The sequence below is a fragment of the Malus domestica genome, chromosome 05, assembly GCF_042453785.1.
Source record: "Malus domestica chromosome 05, GDT2T_hap1".
NCBI classification, from domain to species: Eukaryota; Viridiplantae; Streptophyta; class Magnoliopsida; order Rosales; family Rosaceae; genus Malus; species Malus domestica.
In genome coordinates, this window is record NC_091665.1 from 31,540,745 (window position 1) to 31,560,017 (window position 19,273).

Below are 19,273 nucleotides of genomic sequence, written 5' to 3' on the forward strand. Positions count from 1 at the left end.
GCCCTCCTCATGACGTGTCCCTGTGGTATGTGATTTCACATGTCTCCCGGATTCTCCCGTTAATTTAGGTTTAAGGTCATGATTAAAAGTTAATTGGCCTAAACATGACCCTAACCTATGATTTTGCACTCATTGTTTAGGATTTAACTAATTCATTCCATGCAGTCTACGTTTTGAGCAAGAAATGTCGGGACCCAGCTTGACCCATCATTACCCTTTGCTTGTTTTTCTCGAAGAAATATTGGTCCCCCTTGTATATATTTAATTTTCCATAATTAACACCTTCTTTGATCAAATCATTATAACAAAACAAATTAAAACTCAAAATTAGTTTCTTCGATTATTTTCTATGATTCTACGAATGAGTTCGCATACAAATTATATAATCACGTTTATTAGATAGTATTTCAACAAACATGTAAATTTTATGTATCTGAAAAAATTTAATGTAATTAAACACTATTTTCCCCGACAGGATCACAAATTAAACCACCATTTTGGTGACTGTCAGCATCGTTTGTGCTTCCATGCCTCATACATATAGGTAGAATATGACATATCATCCGAAGAGGTCCCATTTTCACAAGCAATACTCTGCTGATGTGGATTTCAAGGGTATAAGTGTCCTTTTAATCAACATAAATGTTCGATCCCTAAGGTTTTTTTTAATTTTAAATTTACTATTATTAAGAGAATGTGAAGTTTAAAACTATTAAAATAATTTTAATGAGGCGAGAATTTCGAACTTGAGAAACATAAGTAGAAACTTAGCATCCTATCAATTAGAATATTAGACCACTTTTTTTCAGTCACACTCACTCACATTACAAAAATTTTAGCTCCATTATTTTTTATTTCGATGTCTTCCTGCTGGCAAAAGCCATATATATGCTGATTGGTGACCCCAGTCCAGTCATCATCTTCAATATTATTAGCAGAACAATTATCATTAGGATAATACATGTTGTGACAAATACCCTTTTGTCCACACTTAAATTATTATTGGCTTTTTATACACTATGTAGACATCGAAATTTCCTCACCCAAGAAACAAAAATAACAAATCAAATTAGTTAATTTAGATAAGCATAACAGTGTGTCTAAGGGGCCTATTTCCGCCATAGATCATTTGTGGGTCCCATAACAGGAACAATCTCGTGCAATAAATCACACCCGTCCAAAAATATTATTCTGTGATCGAAAATTGAACAGATGGAACCCTTCTGCGTTCATGATTCATATAGTACAGTATCATTAATTTTATTTTCTTTTTCTTTTTCGGCGGCTATTAATCGTATTTTTCTCTTGATATGTCTATTTTCGATCCCTAATGATTGAAATTGTTCACGTGCCTTTGGTAATTATATTGGGGTTTAGCTGATTTAATAAAAAATTATATGTCACGCTATTTTCGTATCAAAATTAGGTATAAGAAAAATGTTAAGGGACTCTCTCAAATTGAAATTCTCTTACTTCTCACTGTTTAACATCAATTATCGTGTCAATATTATAAAATATTGTATAAAAAACATGGAGTGTCGGAGAGTCTATGGAGAGTTCTCTTTTGAGAAAGTCTCCTTAGCATTTCTCATAAATTCTAGTTGCAAGTTGCATGATCGGACCAATTAATTAAGGGAATTGTTATTAGCACTCCAAAAATCTCATTTGACACTCCAAACTTTCTATAATTAGAAAGAAAAATACACTTGTGAGAAGTTTAGAATGGGATTTTTGAATTGCTAATAACAATTCCCTTAATTGATATTAATTACCATTATTATCAAGAGAAAAGAGATTCTCAAAAGTTAAGCAAACTCTCTCAAAGTGAAACTCTTTGTCTTCTCACCGTTTAACGTCAATTCTCGTGTTAATATTATAAAATATTGTACCAAAAGCATAGAGTGGCGGAGAGTCCATGGAGAGTCCACTTTTGAGAGAGTCTCATATAAATTCTAGTTGCAAGTTGCAAGGCTGGACCAATTATTAATATTAATTACCATTATTATCAAGAGAAGCGAGATTTTTAAAAGTGAGACTTTCTATAGACTCTCCATTACTTCATATTTTTTGTATAATTTATGTGCTAACATTATAAAATATCATGCCAAAAATATGAAGTGACGGAGAGTCTATAAAAAATTCCACTTTGAGAGAGTTTCCTTAGTATTTCTCTTATTATCGAATACTTGTTTCATAAGATTATTAATAGTTAATAATATTTTAATTAGGGAACTATTATTAGCACTCCAAAAATCTCATTCTACTACACTCCTCATAAGTGTAATTTTCTTTCTAATTATATAAAATTTGGAGTGCAAAATGATATTTTTGGAGTGCGAATAACAATTCTATTTAATTATAGGAAGTCATGTTTTCCACAAACGTCATTAGCATAAGACAATGCAGAAAAACTTTATTATATGATTGTTACTAAGGAGGCATGCAGCCACTAATTAAATGCTCTTGAACTTCAAAACCACTTCTTTTTTTTTTCTTTTTTTTTTTAACTTCAAAACTTTGAAGACCTTGAATTTCGTACTAATTGGATTACTCAATTATCCCAAATTTAAGATTTTCAAATGGAGACAATCATATACTCATTACATATTATAGACCACATTTCTAGTGAAGATTACAAGGCTTGCGGTAAAACTTGTGTTTTATTTAGTAACTAGAAAGGTAGATTACAATGATTTTTTAGATAAATATTTAGACAATCGAACCCCATTTTAACTATCAATTGTATACATGTTATGCATGCGCTTATTAAAATTCTGAAAATAAAATTTATAAAGAGAGAAAAATAAAATGGTCTCTAAATCTTTTAGGTGACGACTTTGAAACTATTTTTTGTCGTTGAAGAGGTTGTTCATATCTTTAGCGACTATTTCTGGATAATTGTTTTGTCACTAAAAAGTTATTTATATTTGAGAGAAAAGCATGGAAGAGAAAATGGGGACAATTGATATTATTACCTGAATGTGAAGCTTTGAAAAAAAAATTATTTTGTGTTTAATTTATTATGTTGCTCATAACTTTTATTTTTGTTATTTTTCTTTTGTTTTGTTGGCAGGATTATGTCTTTTCACTTTTTTTTGGTAGTGTAAAGAGGGTTTTTCTTAATAAGTAGTTTAGATAAAAGGAGGATTTTGTAGGGTTTCAAATGAAATTGTTTGGCTCTTTGTCCATACATGTGGCATCATTGCTATGGTAACCTTGACCCCCATAACAAGATTTCTTGTAACTTTGGTTTTGCTTGAAACTTGCTACTATAACTAACTAGTTACAAAAGCATGACCTTTGCTATATAGAATGATATTGTAATAAGAAATTCTAACCGGCTAAAAAGACATTATTATCCTAATTAACCATATAAATATTAGCCAACCTTTGGCCCTCTATAAATTAAATATTTCCAACAAAGGAATCAAAAGCCTCTTTTGAATTCAGCTACATTCCAGCTCCCCACCACACATAACCCAAATTTTTCTTCCAAAGATCCAAGTATACTTCAATATTTCAGAGAAGAACTAGTGCTTATTTTCTGTTGCTAGCTACCAACCCAAATTATCCTTTATCTCTATTGATTTGAGCACTCTCCTTATTAGTTAACAAGATTAATTTCAATTAATATGGGGCTGAGAGACATTGGAGCCACACTGCCTCCTGGGTTTCGGTTTTACCCCAGCGATGAGGAGCTGGTCTGCCATTATTTGTACAAAAAGATCACAAATGAAGAAGCTTTGAAGGGTACTTTGGTTGAAATTGACTTGCATATCTGCGAGCCATGGCAGCTTCCTGGTACGTTCGCTAATTAATTACTATCCTCTATATGTAATCACTTTACTAATCCCCTCCGTTGTTTCTTCTTTGTTTCTTGAATCTTTTCACTTCTCCTTCTTTATCTTTTGCACCATCATGGATTCAAGTTGATGAATAGGGTCATGGTTTTTTTAGTACTTTTCAGAAAAAATAACATTGACCATTTAAAAGATCGATGAAATTATCTTTTATTTTCCAAAGACAAAGATTTCTTTTCTTTTCCCGTCGGAAAGTACAAAGATTTGTTTATGTTGTGGTGTTTTGAGTCATGGTGGATGCCCAGATAAACAGAAAGTTGATTGAATTTCGAAAAAGATCAGAGAGAGAGAGAAGATGGCATTTTCTTTCTATATTTTTATTTCCTTCAATTTTTTTATATATTAATATACTAGAATTGAAAAAGAAAATAGGAGACTTGAATCCATAATATTTTCAGCTCCAAGCTTAAGCATATACCATGTGGTTTTACTCGAGTAAAGTTTTTTCAGATGCCCCCTTTCTTTTCAGATGCCCCGTTTCTTTTCACATGCCCACTCTTATGTAAGTCATTATATTTTTCGAGCAATGAAATCGTACTTTGACCTAAAAAGAAATTAACCTCCAACCATATACATTCTCATCAATATTGTAAGAGTTCTCAATCAAGGCATGTACATGTGTGTAGTTTTATGTGTGTGTGTGTATATATATATCTTTGTGCCAGGCCATGTTTGGGTAGATGCAAACTTTTGAGAAAGAACGACTTCTAAAATATGTAAGGAATCTCTAGCCAAAGCATAATATACAAACTAGGGATTCCTATTTTTTCAACCAAGAGAATAATATCATTAATTAACTAATACGTTTATTTACATCTCTTCGATTTGCCAAAAACAGTAAGCACTATGCATGGTTGTTTCATTATCTTTGGTGTACTATAATACAAGTTTTATTACAAAAATAGCAGAGCTAGTATCCATATACGTAAGTATTCCGTATATCCTCTCTCTCTCGCATACACACAGATGTGTTCATGCAAATCATGTGGGCTATATTCGATCATTTGATGCCTCCTGTCATGTGCAAAAATCGTCTCTAGTTGCCAAACATATCGAAACCGTCCATTTGAAGTGGGACCTTTGCTTTCTTTATAAACGGCCCAGATGTATTCATGAATAGCAAGCTAGATGAAATCGATCTTCTGTGCTTAGTGTATCATTTGTAGCTACTACTTTTAATTATCCTTATCCTTGTTATGTCGAATAGGAATCATCTACCCGCCATCCGTACGTCCCAATTATCATACAGTTTCCTTAGCCTGATCTGACAGGGTCTTCTAAATTATGTATTAATTGTGATAGGCTCGAGATACCTTGAATAGTAATTAGTTTTCTTTACCTTCTTGGGCAAGTATCAGATAAGAATGAATAATAGAAACTTTACGTTATTTTTGAGGAAGTCTACTTTCTAATCATTTGTATATCTTCTCGAATTCATCACGTAACGTAAGAGATAGACACAAATAAATATACAACTAAAAATAGGCAGAAATTTCTCTGTTTTCAAGCAAAAGTAAAAGAAAAACTAGGTCACTCTTAAACTGAATGGTTACTCATGATTTTTCCTATAGTGAAAATATGACACGTGGCATGATTATAGTACTTCCCACTGACAACTATTCATTAATAATTAATATGATTAAAGTTTCCACGTTCAGATAATCAGAGTGGTTTTTGCCTTTGAACCCTAATGGTTATGGTCCTTAATTAGATCACGATGTTTCCTTAAATAATTGTATGGGACACCTACCACTCATCTCTCTTAGTCTTAGCTTAGTTTCCTTAGACAAAACTCATAGCTATGAAGATGATCTTGACTTGCCAACACATTTGCTAACTCAAAACAAGAAAAAAGGAAAACAATGTTACATAACAAATGTCACTTTTCTTACTTTTGGTCAATTTCAAGGCCCTAATCATACTGTTCTTTGTTATATAGGACTTTTCTTAGTACTTTTTGTTTTGGCCGTAATTACTTATTTTTAATGACAAGAATATTCATAATGATATATACCTAATTAGATAATTAGCATTGTATGCATATATATATATATATATATATATATATATATATATATATAGATATAATACCAAATGGTGTAAGATTAAGGACAATTGTGATTAATTAATGAAACTTTTGTAATTCTATTTTGGTTATTGTAGAGGTGGCCAAGCTGAATGCCAATGAGTGGTACTTCTTCAGCTTCCGTGACCGTAAGTATGCGACGGGGTTCCGGACCAACCGTGCGACGTCAACTGGATACTGGAAAGCAACAGGGAAAGATCGGCTGGTGATGGAGCCAGGAACTGGGGAGATCGTAGGGATGAGGAAGACTTTGGTGTTCTATCGGAACAGAGCTCCTAATGGAATCAAAACTGGTTGGATTATGCATGAGTTCCGGCTGGAGACCCCACATATGCCTCCTAAGGTAATTTCATTGATATTTCTAGCTAATACTATTCATATAATCCAATTTTCTTAATTATTATAATACTAATGGTATATTTGTATGAAATCCTTCATCCACACGCCACAAATATTCTTCACATTAAGATATAAAGTTTAGTCACGTGAAATTCAAATCTGCATGTGACAATACCCCCATCATTTTATTATTACACCAATGCAACAGCCAGCAACTCCAGTGAACTGTCTTTGAGTGAGAGATCATCAATCTCAGGAAACATGAAGGACAGTATGGGCTTCAAGCATCATGCATGGAAAATTTTGGAACAGTCCAAAATTTAGAGGGAAAGGATGAGTTGGTGTATCATTTATCTAGCTAGAACTCATCACAATAACATTCACATGGTATACGATAAACTATTTCGGGCATGCATCTACTACACCATGTTGCATGTTGATACGATGCTTCAATTCACACAAATTATATTACTTGTACATATACTATATAACAAAATTAAATTATAATCATTCACATCACAATTATTGTTAGCAATTGCATATAATATTTCATTAAACATATATATTTTGTAAATAGTGCTTTTACATGCATTTAACTGCAATTTTTTTTCCTAATTAAGCTTACTATATTGTTCTTTTGTTTCACAGGAAGACTGGGTTCTGTGCAGAGTTTTCTACAAAGGCAAGGGAGCAGAGGACAGCACCAAACTCAACCCCCATGACTTTATGTTGGAGACCACACCATGCACTGTTCCTTTAAATTTGGTTCCACCTCCTCCAACTTATGACCAAACAATGCCTTGTGTGTACAACCAAAACCACAGCCAAAGCAACGCTTTCCTGAATCTCCTACAGCTTCCTCATCAAGAAAAATACACCAATTCCTCCGTCTCCGAATTAAACACGAAAAACGACGATGAATATGGGTTTCTATGGGACATGAATTTAGAAGAAGGCAGCTTCGACAACGGGGTGGCTCCAAATTTGGATGAGATGGGTTTTCAGGTGGATGAGAACAGCATGGTTTTGCTCTAAATGAAGAAATATATTCCATACATACTCCATATTAGACAGACATCCAATTTGTTGATTTGTGACATATATTTATATTTGTGGTCTATATATTATATATTTGGCTTGATTGGAGAAAAGGTTAAAGGTTTGTGCATGCTTAGTCTATATATGTGTTTAGGGCTTTTTTCTCCTCTTGTATACAGTCCTGCTGGCATTTGTATAAATATCATCAATAATATAATTCTTTATTAGTGTCAAACATATATATTGTTCTTCAATTCTTTCAAGAATGTTAAGATTTCAAACCATAAAACTAATTGATAATATGAGAAACAACTCTATTTCTTATGGAATGCAAGTTAGGTTCCTTAATTTCCCAACATAATATTTACACTCTCAACATTCTCTTATAACACGTAATATTGAAACCATATATATCTCTTCATCAGTCGACAGTTTAGGTTTGCTGTATGCAGCAGTATATTATTCTTAATTTCTGGCACCATGGACCATGGCTGTATTGTCTGTTTATAATTATTGCTTGAAAACTTAAAACAATTTCCTTCTTTGTTCTGTATTGATTTTGACAGGACTATCATGAGCGTAGCCCTACAAAATGAAAGGTACATACGAAACATATACAAACAGTTAAGTGGTAGGACAATGAACTAATAAATTTTATTCTAATATATACTTGAAATCATACATGTGCGTGTGTGTATATATTATATATAAAACTTAACAAATCTGGTAAATTTGTACGTAATATATTATTTCTTCTAGTAAACCCTCAAGATAGTTCAGATTAACATACATATATTCAACATATACACACCAACAAATAATTATACATAACAGAACATCTGGTTTATCCCTCAGGAATCATCCTATATAGTTGAATATACATATTATTAGTAAGGGTGCAACTTTGGTTGGGTCAACCCGAACTCAACCCAACTTTAAATCCGAACAAACGGGTTTTTTTATAGTTATAGTTATAACCCCCCCCCCCCCCGAACCCAACCCAATTTCAACCCGTTCATTGATTGGGTTAGGTTGGGTTGATCATTTGTCTGCCCGAATCAACCCGAACCCGTTCATTGAAGCGCCTGAGTGATGCTGGACTTTTTCTTGACGTGTGAGTACTATATCCATGATGCCTTTTCTCCTTGTCAATGTTCCTGGCTAGTTATATACGGTTCAAATTTTATTGGTGATATCCTGTATGGAATTGTAGGGTTGATATTTCCGGTGAACGCACAATGAGGGATTTTTATAGTGGTGTAGTAAGCTTGCGGGGGGTGCAAGAAAATCTGCTGCGATTCTGTACTAGTCACCTCGATCCTACTTCGGTAAACATTTTTTCCTCTTCGCAGTTTTGGATTTGAAGATAGGTGGTAACTTTAAGTAAGTTTTACACTGTTTCTTACTTTGCAGTGCTACACCTAAATTTTTTATTTTTTTTGTTTCAGAATTTTTATAATGAAATAAAACTTTGTACAATTCCATTTATAGGTGTAGCTGATATTGTTGAAACTTTTGGCACTGGGGTCTCATGCTCTACCGAGACTTGATTCTAGCTTTGTACAATGAAGCGTTCCTCTGTTTCTTTTCTTTTTCTTTTCTTTTTCTTTTCTTTTGGTATTAGCTTTGGTATTTCTTGTATTTTAATTCAAACTTTGCATGGTTGAAACATTCATATTTAGTTTAACTTTATAATGAATACAATTTGAGGAATTGAATTTTAATTTTGAAAAAGTTGGGCAACCCGAACCTGTCCATGTCCAACCCGAACCCAATTAAACCCGATTAAACCCAACCTAAACCCGAGCCCGAATTGTTAAAGTTAGGTTAGGGTTGGGTTGACCTTCCAACCCACCAAACTCACCCGAGTTGCACCCCTAATTATTAGCGTATTGGAGGCTCCTCTTTCATTATCTTTTTGCTTTCGTTCTCCTCCCTCAGGAAGGAGAGTGTAAAGAGATTGAACCGGGCTTTAATGGGCTTTTCATTATTTTAGTACACCAGGTTTGACTATTTGGAGGCCCAGTAATAGACTGACTGGGTTCTCGATTGTTTTCCCAAGAAATGTGATATCCATACACCATTTTTTACTTCTTCCACATCTTTTTAGTTTTCGGCCGTCGGATCGAATGAATTGAAGAAGATCAACGGATATAAATTAACAAGGGGTGTGTGAGAAGTAAAAAGAGGTGTGTGAATAGCATATCCCTTTCCTAATATTGGATGGGCTTCTGTGCACTTTGTTTATTTTTTTAATTATCTTTTTATTTTTTATTTTCCTAACAAAATGGTATTCTGAAGGGGGACAAGGATTCTCCTCTCCTCCTTTTTTCCCCTCACTTCCCTTCCCTTCCCTTCCCTTCCCTTCCCTTTCCTCATGTTTAAACGCTCAATATTTCATCTTTGTAGAGAGAAAAAGAAGAGAGAGAAAGATGAAAACAAAAAAAACTGTGAGAGGAGGGGAGGGAAAAAGGAAGATGAGAATCCCCATCCTTTAAAGGGACGGACCTATGTCTAAGGCTGTATGATAGTCTTGTACCTTTGATTTTTCTAATAGTTTGTACGTAAGGGAATTGAATGGGCCTATGTTTACTAAGGCTATCTCCAACCGAGGGTTGACCAGATGGCTCGTTTTAGCCCCCTAACCCTCCAAGATATTAATATTTTAATGAATAGTATATGGTCATATTTGCCTCTGTCTCCAACGGAGGGCCAAATGACTATAGAGCTTATTTTAGCACTGTCATAAAAAACTGTCTCCAACTGAAGGCCATAGGGTCAAACATAATTTATTATTTAAATTTAAAAACTACAACAACTTAAATTTAAAAACTACAACTTATATTTTAAAACTACAACTTAAATTTAAAAATGACAAATTAAATTTAAAAACTACAAATTAATGGTGTAGGAATGGTGAATGAATAGTTTAGATATTTATAGGAAAAAAAAATTAGAATTTTTAAGAATTTAAAACAAAACAAAAAAGGGCCAAAAAAACCAAAAAAAAGAAGAAATTTTTTTGAATCCAACGGCTAGCTGACTAGCTGTTGGATTCAAATTTTAGTTTTAGCATTCCTGTTAGTTATAACCGACAAGATTGAAAGTTTTTCTGGCCAGCCCCGGGCTGGCTGGCTGGCTACATACAACCAGCCCTCCAACCATTTCAGATTCCATGGGGCCCTCTGGCCTAGCCTTCAGTTGGAGACGGTTTTCGGGCTATTTACGACCCTCTGGCCCTCTGGACTCTTCGGTTGGAGATGGCCTAAAGGGCAACTTATTGTTTAGACTAACAACGGTAACACACACACACATATATATATATATATATATATATATATATATATATATATATATATTTTTTTTTTTTTTTTTTTTTTTTTTTAAATTTTGATAAAGTATTCTTTGACATTTACTTCGGTTAGTCGCATATGAGCATATGACTTGGTTCTTACTCCTTGATGCATGTGGTTCTTATTACGGGAGGTGAGGGGTTCTAAAAGATGCTAGACATTAGTTGGGCATTTAAGCGGGGCTTAGGAGATAGTCTAGGCAGACTAGACAGATTTAAGTAGGTTTATTATAATATTGTATAAAAAATGCCTATTTATATTTAGAACACATGTAATTGTATTGTGATATATATATATATATATATTATGAAGTATTAAGACATATTGAAAACACTAGAAATAAGCATATAATGAGTGCTCATCCAAGTATTTAACAAATCTCTTACATTTTATTGACAAAATAAAATGTAAAATGAAAGTTTTTGATTTTCTGTTTAAATGAGAGTTGCGACCTAGTCGAGTCAAAAAACCCGGTTGGAGCATCAAATTAAACTTTTGATCCAGCCGTTGAGATTTAATCTAACGATTCAAATAAAATGTGTATATAACATGTGTATATTTAGGCATGTGCACACTTAATTAGGGATGAATTTTTTTGCCAAATTGCCGTGTCAACCGAATTGCTAATCGTACCATAAAGATTTTGTGCCAATCGGTAATGGTACGGCATTGTACCGTACCAAAATTTTATGATACAATATTAGTAATGGATATCATTACTACAGTATTATTGTACCATACTGAAAATATAATATAACATATAATTTATAAATAGAAAAACTAACGAAAAGTCCTACTTTAGTTTTTAATTAAAAGAACAAAATAAAGGTGTAAGTGAATAGCATCAATAGTGACTTTTCAAGATAAAAATGTCTTTAACATTAAAAGTGAACAGTATCGAAAGTGTTTCATTAAGATTCCTTTTATAAATTATATAACGTATATTTATAATATTCCAATAATTTGAAAATAAAACCCTACTTATATTAGCATTGTAGTTGGTGACTTTGATCTCTTCAGTTGGTGGAAATCAAACACAAAAAAGCTTCCAATTCTTTCACAAATAACCAATGATATATTTGCAACCCTCATTTCAACCATTGCTAGTGAAAATGCATTTAGCCTATGGAGGAGGGTTGTGGACCCTTTTAGAGCATCATTGACTCCTAAAATGGTAGAGGCACTAGTGTATACCAGTGATTGGCTTATGGCGGATGAAGTAAACTTCTACAAGGAACCAACATAAAATATGTTTCAATTTTACAAGGAAATGGAAGAAGTGGAAACAAGTAAGATATGTTTTAATTTTTTTTTTAGTAAATTTGTTACGGTTTTCAACTTTAATTTTTCTTGCTACTAATATGTTTTCTTTGTTTATAATGTAGGCTTGACACAAGCTCAATCTTCTTCTTGCTACTAATATGTTTTTTTTTTTTAAATGTGTGCTTGACACAAGCTCAATCTTCTACAAGTTCAATGCCTCTTCCAAAAGTTTTGACATCTCAAACTTGAAGAATTGATCAATGAATTCTACTTTTTGAAGTTTAGTTCCAAATTTCATTTGGTTTGAAACTTTAACTTCTATTTGTTTTGGTTTGTAAATTTTATTTGGATTGTAAGCTTAATTTTCATCATGAATTTTGATGCATCATTTGAATTATTGTGTGTGTGAATTGTAAATGATGAATAATTGATAAATTTAGGCTACAATGTATGAGATAAAGGTACAAAAAAAAAGTTTTGCCTTTGAATTGGGTTAAAAAAATAAAAAAAAGATTTGTCCCAAAACAAAATAGCAATTATCATTATCATACCATGCGAACAGAACTATTTGACAATACCGAACTTCGGTATGCCAAAATTTTGATACGACAACGATAATAGATTTTATAAAATCGAAAATTTGATGCGATAATTAGTATAAGAGTTTTGGTACGCAAACCGTGCCGAACCCACCATATGTGGACCAGGGAAGGTCCATTTCCTTCTAATCACACTATCACAGAGTCCTGGACATTTTTTTTCTCTTCTCCTTTTCCATGGTCGTACTCCTATCGTGTTCATTTGCCCAGCAAAAAACCTGAAACTCCTTGAAAAACCCTGAATTTCAACCGGACGACGAACAATTCCCGCCATTTTCCGCTTCTGGGTAAGCCTTAATTTCACTCCCCTGCAAAAAGTAGGAGTCTTGTGTTTTCTTGTTTTATTTTTGGTGTATTTTGTGATTGTTAGTGATGAAGAACTGCTGTGTGGGGCTATAAGTGATTGTTTAAACTTCTGGATTTTTAGTTTTAGTCAAATTGGAGTAAACCCAATTTATTTTTATGCTGAGTGATTAATTGGGCAGGGAAGATTTGTTTGCATGGTTGAATGGGATTGATGGTTCTCAATTGTTTGATTTTTCAGTTTAATTACATTTTTTTTTGGTTATATTATTTGTTCAGTTTTTATTCACGTTTTTCTCTCTGTGTTTAATTTTTAAGTTTTCCCGCCACACTTGTGTAAATTACTGAACCGGACAATATTCAATTTAGATGTGATCACAAGTTGTAATTGTAAACCCCAATCTCCTTATCGGTATGTTTGGAACCAACGTGGGGTTTCGGTTTCATCCCTGTGTTTCTTTTAATCTTGTTGGCTTTCTTGAGCTAATATGTTCTTGTTAGTCATCCCTTAGAATTGTGCAACTTGTGTGAACTGTTGGACAATGGTTACCGCTTCGATGTTTTCTCTGTACGCCATTTTAGATTGTGAATAGATGTATTCACCAATCACTTTGATGGGTATCTGATTTTCTTTGAAGTGATTTTTCAAATTTCACTTCTTTTTTGCAGTACCGTTGGTTGTAGAACACAGTAACAACTTACCTTCATGGTGAGAATATGGCACATAATTCAGTTCCTCCTGGTTTTGTGTCTCGTACATCCTTCATGCTGAAGAGGGAAAAAACTGCTGAAGAAACTAATAGTTCCAATGCCTTTGTTGATGCTTCTAATGAAGAGCCAGTCCAGCTGGATACGACGTCTGACCTGACTGACATGGATAAGTTGAAAAGACGAAGGCCATGGATACTTTTTGACCAAAGTGATCTCAACACAGAGGAATCTGACTCTGAACACTTTAATACGGTCTATTCCTCTCTTCATCCTTTGTGTGTGTGCGTGTGTGAATATTTATTTGCTGCTGTTAAACACATTAGTACATCACACTTGAGTCTCAACCTGGTTATGTATGCTGCAAATACACTGCTGATTAGGAGCTTGTGTATATGTCTAGAGAGGAACAACTCCAGGTTGCATGGTTCATAACCATCTTAGCTAAAGAAAAGAGTATTAATTATGCTTAGTATGATGATACTGAAGTTTTTTTTCTGGGAATAAAAAAGGATGCCGAGATTTAGTGCTTAGAGAAAACAGAATATTATCAAAAGTGGAGTTGTATGTATCTTCGAAGTATTTGCTCTTATACTGTTGACATGGATGACATTTTTAAATGGGTAAACAATGTTCTCGAAATGCACTTGAAAATATCTAGGTCTTTGAACCTCATAACCTCCTTCCTGTTTAGGAAGAATGGTGAAGGGTGAGATTCGGTGCTCAATCCCCTGCCGGTGCATGTATTGTGTTCTTATCATTTGTCAAAAGGAAAAGTGTTGAGAGCTACCGTATGAAAATTTCACCACAGTAATAGTTTCCTGAAGTTATATACATTTTGCTTTTCAGGACCCCCTTGCAAAATCTTGCCTTCCCAAAGGTGTTACTCACGGATGTCCAGATTGCAGTGGTTGCCGGAAGGTAGATTTTCATTCACTAAGTTGATTCTGTTCCCTTTGAATTGTATAGTTCTTAGGTACTAGTTTCAACCTTTTTATTTGTCTTTGATTTAAAAAAATTATTACTGTGTCCAGTTCGCTCTTTTACAAAATCTTTGTGAATTCTTGATATAGGTGACAGGAAGGTGGCATCCTGAAGAGGCAAGAACAGATCTCCTTGAAGAAGCACCTCTTTTCTACCCAACAGAAGAGGTGATCCTTTTTCTGACTTTTACGACATTTTCATTTGTTCCAGGACAGACATCTTCGCGCGAATCCTTTGTTTTAGTGCTCAATTTTTGCTTATAAAATTTCAGTCCTTCAGTTTCTAAAGGAGTTTGGCTTTGTTCTGCGATGTTCAACCGAAAGAGGCGACAGATTTGATGGAGGGGACATCCGATGTTTCATCTGCAAGTACAAGTGAAACAAGCTCCTCAGACTTGGACGATAGAATACCAGATGTTAACATTCTTCTGCGCGGAAGACAACCGGTGAAAAGCAATGTTCCTCGGAAGCTTCCAAATGGTCATCAAATGCCAAGAGAACCATGCTCTCGGGGTCCAATTCTTATTAGTGATGACAGTGATGGTTAAGTTGTATGTAATGCTGCTGGAATTGATAACATGTTATCGACAATGATAACATGGTATCGATACCATATTAACAGTCTGTTTTGCAACGAAGAACGGGCGTTGTGAACAGAGAAGAACTGATAATCTTCGTATTAAATTGTAGAACAAATGTGGTATATAAAGAATTATCGAATCATACATAGACAATGAATTACACATTTCAGAGGCCAGCTGAAACCAATCCATGTAAAGTGACGATCCCAATCACTTGATTCTGATCATTGATGACCGGCAAGAACTGAACCGGCGACGGTGGTGCTTCCATCTTCTGCATGGCGTCAACCGCCATGGCGTCGGGACCAATTGTTCTGGGGTGTCTGTTGCACACTTCCCCAACCGTGAGCTTGAAGATTGCTTCCCCACTGGCCTTGAGAGTCCGCCGCAGATCTCCGTCGGTGAACGTGCCGATCAGGCGGTGCTCGGCGTCGATCACAAGCAGGCAACCGCATCCCTTGCTCGTCAGCTCCACCAGCTGCTCCATTATCAGGTCCCCTTCCTTGCACACCGGAAGCTCGTCTTCCTTCTTCATTACATCTTTGACCTGCAAAATTCCAGAAATTAGAAGAAAAGCAAAACGCTAGAATTGGATTGAAGATGATTGAAATTGGGGGAAAAGCAAGATCGGACCTTGAAGATAAGGGATTTGCCGATCCTGCCGGCGGGGTGATTGGCGGCGTATTGTTCTTTGGTGAGACTTTTGGCGCCCATGAGCGCGATCGCGACGGTGTCGCCGAAGACCATTTGGATGGCGGTGGAGGTGACCGGAGCCAAATCGAAGGGGCAGAGTTCTCGCTCCACTGGCAAATGCACGTTCATGTCGCAGAGGGAGGCAAGGGCATTGCCGTCAACGGAGGTGACGGAGATGAGGAAGGCGCCTTTGGCCTTGGCGCAGGGGACGAGGCGGAGGAGCTCCTCGGTGGTGCCGGACTTGCTGAAGAGGACCAAAACGTCGGTTTTGGAGAGGGCGCCGATGTCGCCGTGGAGGGCGTCGAGAGGGGAGAGAAAGCCGGAGCGGATGCCGAGGGAGACGAGGGTCTGGGAGATCTTGTGGGCGACGAAGCCGGACTTGCCGACGCCGGAGAAAAATATAGTGGCGCCGGCGGAGGATTGGAGGAGGAGGGTGCGGGTGAAGGCCAGTGTCTGGGGCAGGTCCAGGTGCTGGAAGAAGAAGTTGAGGTGGCTCTGTTGGGATTTGAAAAGATTTAGGAGGGTAGTTTCGTCAATGCAGGAGGAGGCGGAGGAAAATTGGGTGGTTGTTGTGGTGGTGGTGGTTTTGGTATTGGGAGGAGAATGCGGATGGATGACGCCTGAGGAAAAAGGAGGCAGAGAACCCATGATTGATGATCTCTGTACTCCTCTGCTTCTGATAGGGAGAGAGAGAGAGAGGAGAGAGAAGAAGGATATCTACGCCTGGTGTCGGTGGCGCTGAAATCAGAATAAATGAAATATCTACTTTCGGCGGGTGTGAAATTATGGGCCTCAAGCTTGCTTTTGGTTGGGCTCCAAATTGAACTTTTCAACAAGGCCCTACATTCCAATTTTCAGGTCCAATATTGGGTGGGTTTGATTACAATATTAGGCCCAATTTCATCTGATCCAATACACCAAGTACAACTGTGCAAGACAATCCTATCTTCTTCTTATTCTTCTTCTTTCGAGTGCATTTTATTTAAAGAAAACTAACGAACCGTCCAAAAATACAAAATTTCCAATCCAGTTTCCGCAACCCACTAGAAAAACTAGAAGAAAAAAGAAAGAAAAGAAAAATACACGTCAACCCAAACATAACGCTAAAACCCAAAAAGTAAAAGAACCCGAGAATGGGTAACATTAAGAAATCATCTATTTAAACTATATGACGTAGTTATTAATAATTAAACTATTACTTAAGTCTTAATTAACGTATTTATTTTTATTAGTTGTTCAGCATATGATTTGTAAATTTAATCACCTAACATTATTCAACCCTAACACCAAATCTTAGACCCACACAGCTGCCACCGGCGCTGCAAAAGGGACTTGGATTCTCTGCCCTCCCATTTCGGTGCCCTCCTCGTGCCCTCCTGTTTTGTGTGGTCACGGTTAATCCATGCTAACATTTTATATTGTTTTTTATAAAAATAATAAGACAAAAAAAAATAGTAATATAAAATATTGACGTGGCTTAACCGTGACCACACAAACAGGAGGGCACGGGGAGGGCACCGAATTGGGAGGGCAGAGAATCCAAGTCCCTGCAAAAGAACCCCACCGCTGTAGAAACAAGTCAAAAGATAAGGAAAGGAGCAGTCATGCGAAATAAAGACATCGTCATGCATACGCTTTCAGATCTGGTGGCAGGTGGCGAGTATAGGGGAGCGCAAGGCGGAGCAAGTGGGGGATGGAGGGCCAAAGCAATAGGCAGAAAATCTTTGGATGAAGGAGATGAGGATTTTGATGGAGGCAGAAGAAAAGGAGAGATGAAGACACCACTAGGGGCGGAGGTCACCACTTAAGCTGAAGAGGCCGCCAAGGGCCGGCCCGAAGGGCATCTGGGAGAATTATTGGCAAATCAAAACAGGGATGCGGGAAGGGAGAAAGTCTAGAGAGAAGGTGCAGGACAATCCTTTCTTTAGAATTTTTTGTACTTAAGGACCGTTACATGCATGAATTTGCTACATCCATCACATTACATGAATAAGAACAATACATGATTGTTAGTAATCTCATACCTGATTGTTCAAGTATAAAATAGAGATATTAATGTCTGATAATCGTGTTTATTTCTTGTATTAGTAAACATAGAATATGTCAGGAATGAAAATGATACTTGTTAATCTTGGGCATTTTTAGGCCCATATAATGGTGCATGTCAAGAAAGAAGCCACGAAAACTCAAGGGAGATTGAGAAGCCCAAAGCCCAAAGGGCTTAGAAGAGGATACCCTCAAGCGCTAAAGTCGATCGCCTATGAGTTCAGTCCGTCAAGGATATGCAAAGAGCTTTCTACAAGGTTACATGGGCAGCTGACAACTTTATGGTCCAAGTCTTCAACAACAGGTCTATCTAGATGCCAATCAGGCCACATGGCAGCTCACCATCAGTGGCAAAGACCTAGGATGGGACATAAAGGTTGTCCAAATGGCGCTCGGAGAGGTAGGGTTGGACAACCGCTCCACCCTCATCACTTTAACAGAACGCGTGATTTCGACTGAACACAAATCACTTCATCGTCGAATGTCTGGTTGATAGGTGTAATGGTGTCAATATGATAGTCTACAAAGAGGTGGTGCATTGAATGCCAAGTTGGGAAGACCCAAGGCTAAGGGGTTCATTGCGGGCTATATAAAGGGTTGGGAAAGCTCCTGTATTGGGGTCAAATAATGAAAAGAGAGTTCATTTATTACCGAGCATTAATTTTAGTCTTGAAATCAATATAATTCGAGCAACACCGTGAGTGTAGTCAAATTTTAAGGGATAAACCACTTAAATCTTCAAATCCATTTTATTTATTGGGATGTTTCAGAATCGATATAGTTGTTTATATCTTAGCAGACGTGGTAAACATCGATATTCCTGCTAAATGAAATTATTTATTGTTTGTCAACAAAAAAATCATCTTGTTTAACATGTTTTGTTGCATTGGACGAACTCGAATCCTAGATTTATACTAATCTAATTCATTAGCTCAGCCTCCCTCACCCCTTAAACTAATTCCAAAATCTTGTTTTGAACTTTTTTTTCTGTAGATCTAGAAATAAGATAGAAATTTCAAGAAAAAATCATTTTAAAAAGAGAAGACAAAAGTATATTAAACCATGTATTGAGGTGATCATAAGTTCTTTGGTGCAACTAAAATTAGGACTATGATTCCCTGCCCTTCTTGTGTCATCCTCTTCTATACCCTCTTTTCACATTCTCTATTTTGTCATTTTTTCCATAAAAAATTAATATAAAAATTTGACGTAGCTTAACCGTGACCATTCAAATAGAAAGAGAAAGATAGGAAGAAAAAAAAACAGAGAAAATAATCCTACTCCCTAAAATTAATCCGCAAACAATCAAATAGAAGATCACGATGGACTGAATAAATTCCGATTGACGAGCTATATACATAAGTGAGGTAGCAGCCCTAGTTAGCACTAGCAGCCTAGTCCAAAAAGCTTCTATGCCTTTA

General features: G+C 35.9%; 3 protein-coding genes and 1 long non-coding RNA gene across 6 annotated transcripts; 3 read left to right on the forward strand and 1 right to left on the reverse strand.

Moving 5' to 3' along the window:
* The first annotated feature begins 3,305 nt into the window (after positions 1-3,305).
* LOC114824901 (NAC domain-containing protein 21/22-like) lies at positions 3,306-7,558 on the forward strand. Its single transcript, XM_029102596.2, has 3 exons — positions 3,306-3,801; positions 6,024-6,289; positions 6,934-7,558. The coding sequence occupies exons 1-3, from the start codon at positions 3,633-3,635 to the stop codon at positions 7,318-7,320; spliced, it is 822 nt and encodes a 273-aa protein (XP_028958429.1). The 5' UTR covers positions 3,306-3,632; the 3' UTR covers positions 7,321-7,558.
* Positions 7,559-12,596: 5,038 nt separating this feature from the next.
* LOC114824903 (putative lysine-specific demethylase JMJ16) lies at positions 12,597-15,571 on the forward strand. Of its 3 annotated transcripts, none has more exons than XM_029102600.2 (5): positions 12,597-12,825; positions 13,511-13,804; positions 14,399-14,470; positions 14,623-14,700; positions 14,805-15,571. In XM_029102600.2, the coding sequence occupies exons 2-5, from the start codon at positions 13,559-13,561 to the stop codon at positions 14,817-14,819; spliced, it is 411 nt and encodes a 136-aa protein (XP_028958433.1). In that variant the 5' UTR covers positions 12,597-12,825; positions 13,511-13,558; the 3' UTR covers positions 14,820-15,571. The 3 variants fall into 3 exon arrangements, with proteins under 3 accessions (XP_028958433.1, XP_028958432.1, XP_070678685.1); XM_029102599.2 differs by having other exon boundaries at positions 14,813-15,571; XM_070822584.1 differs by lacking the exons at positions 12,597-12,825; positions 13,511-13,804 and adding an exon at positions 13,811-13,968 and having other exon boundaries at positions 14,813-15,571.
* LOC114824902 (probable arabinose 5-phosphate isomerase) lies at positions 15,180-16,878 on the reverse strand. The gene is made up of 2 exons (XM_029102597.2): positions 15,747-16,878; positions 15,180-15,660 (listed from the first exon to the last, which is right to left on the reverse strand). The coding sequence occupies exons 1-2, from the start codon at positions 16,452-16,454 to the stop codon at positions 15,280-15,282; spliced, it is 1,089 nt and encodes a 362-aa protein (XP_028958430.1). The 5' UTR covers positions 16,455-16,878; the 3' UTR covers positions 15,180-15,279.
* A 312-nt stretch (positions 16,879-17,190) lies between these two features.
* Positions 17,191-18,578, forward strand: LOC139196500 (uncharacterized). The gene is made up of 2 exons (XR_011581492.1): positions 17,191-17,711; positions 17,952-18,578. It is a non-coding gene; the product is annotated as an uncharacterized lncRNA (long non-coding RNA).
* Positions 18,579-19,273: the final 695 nt, after the last annotated feature.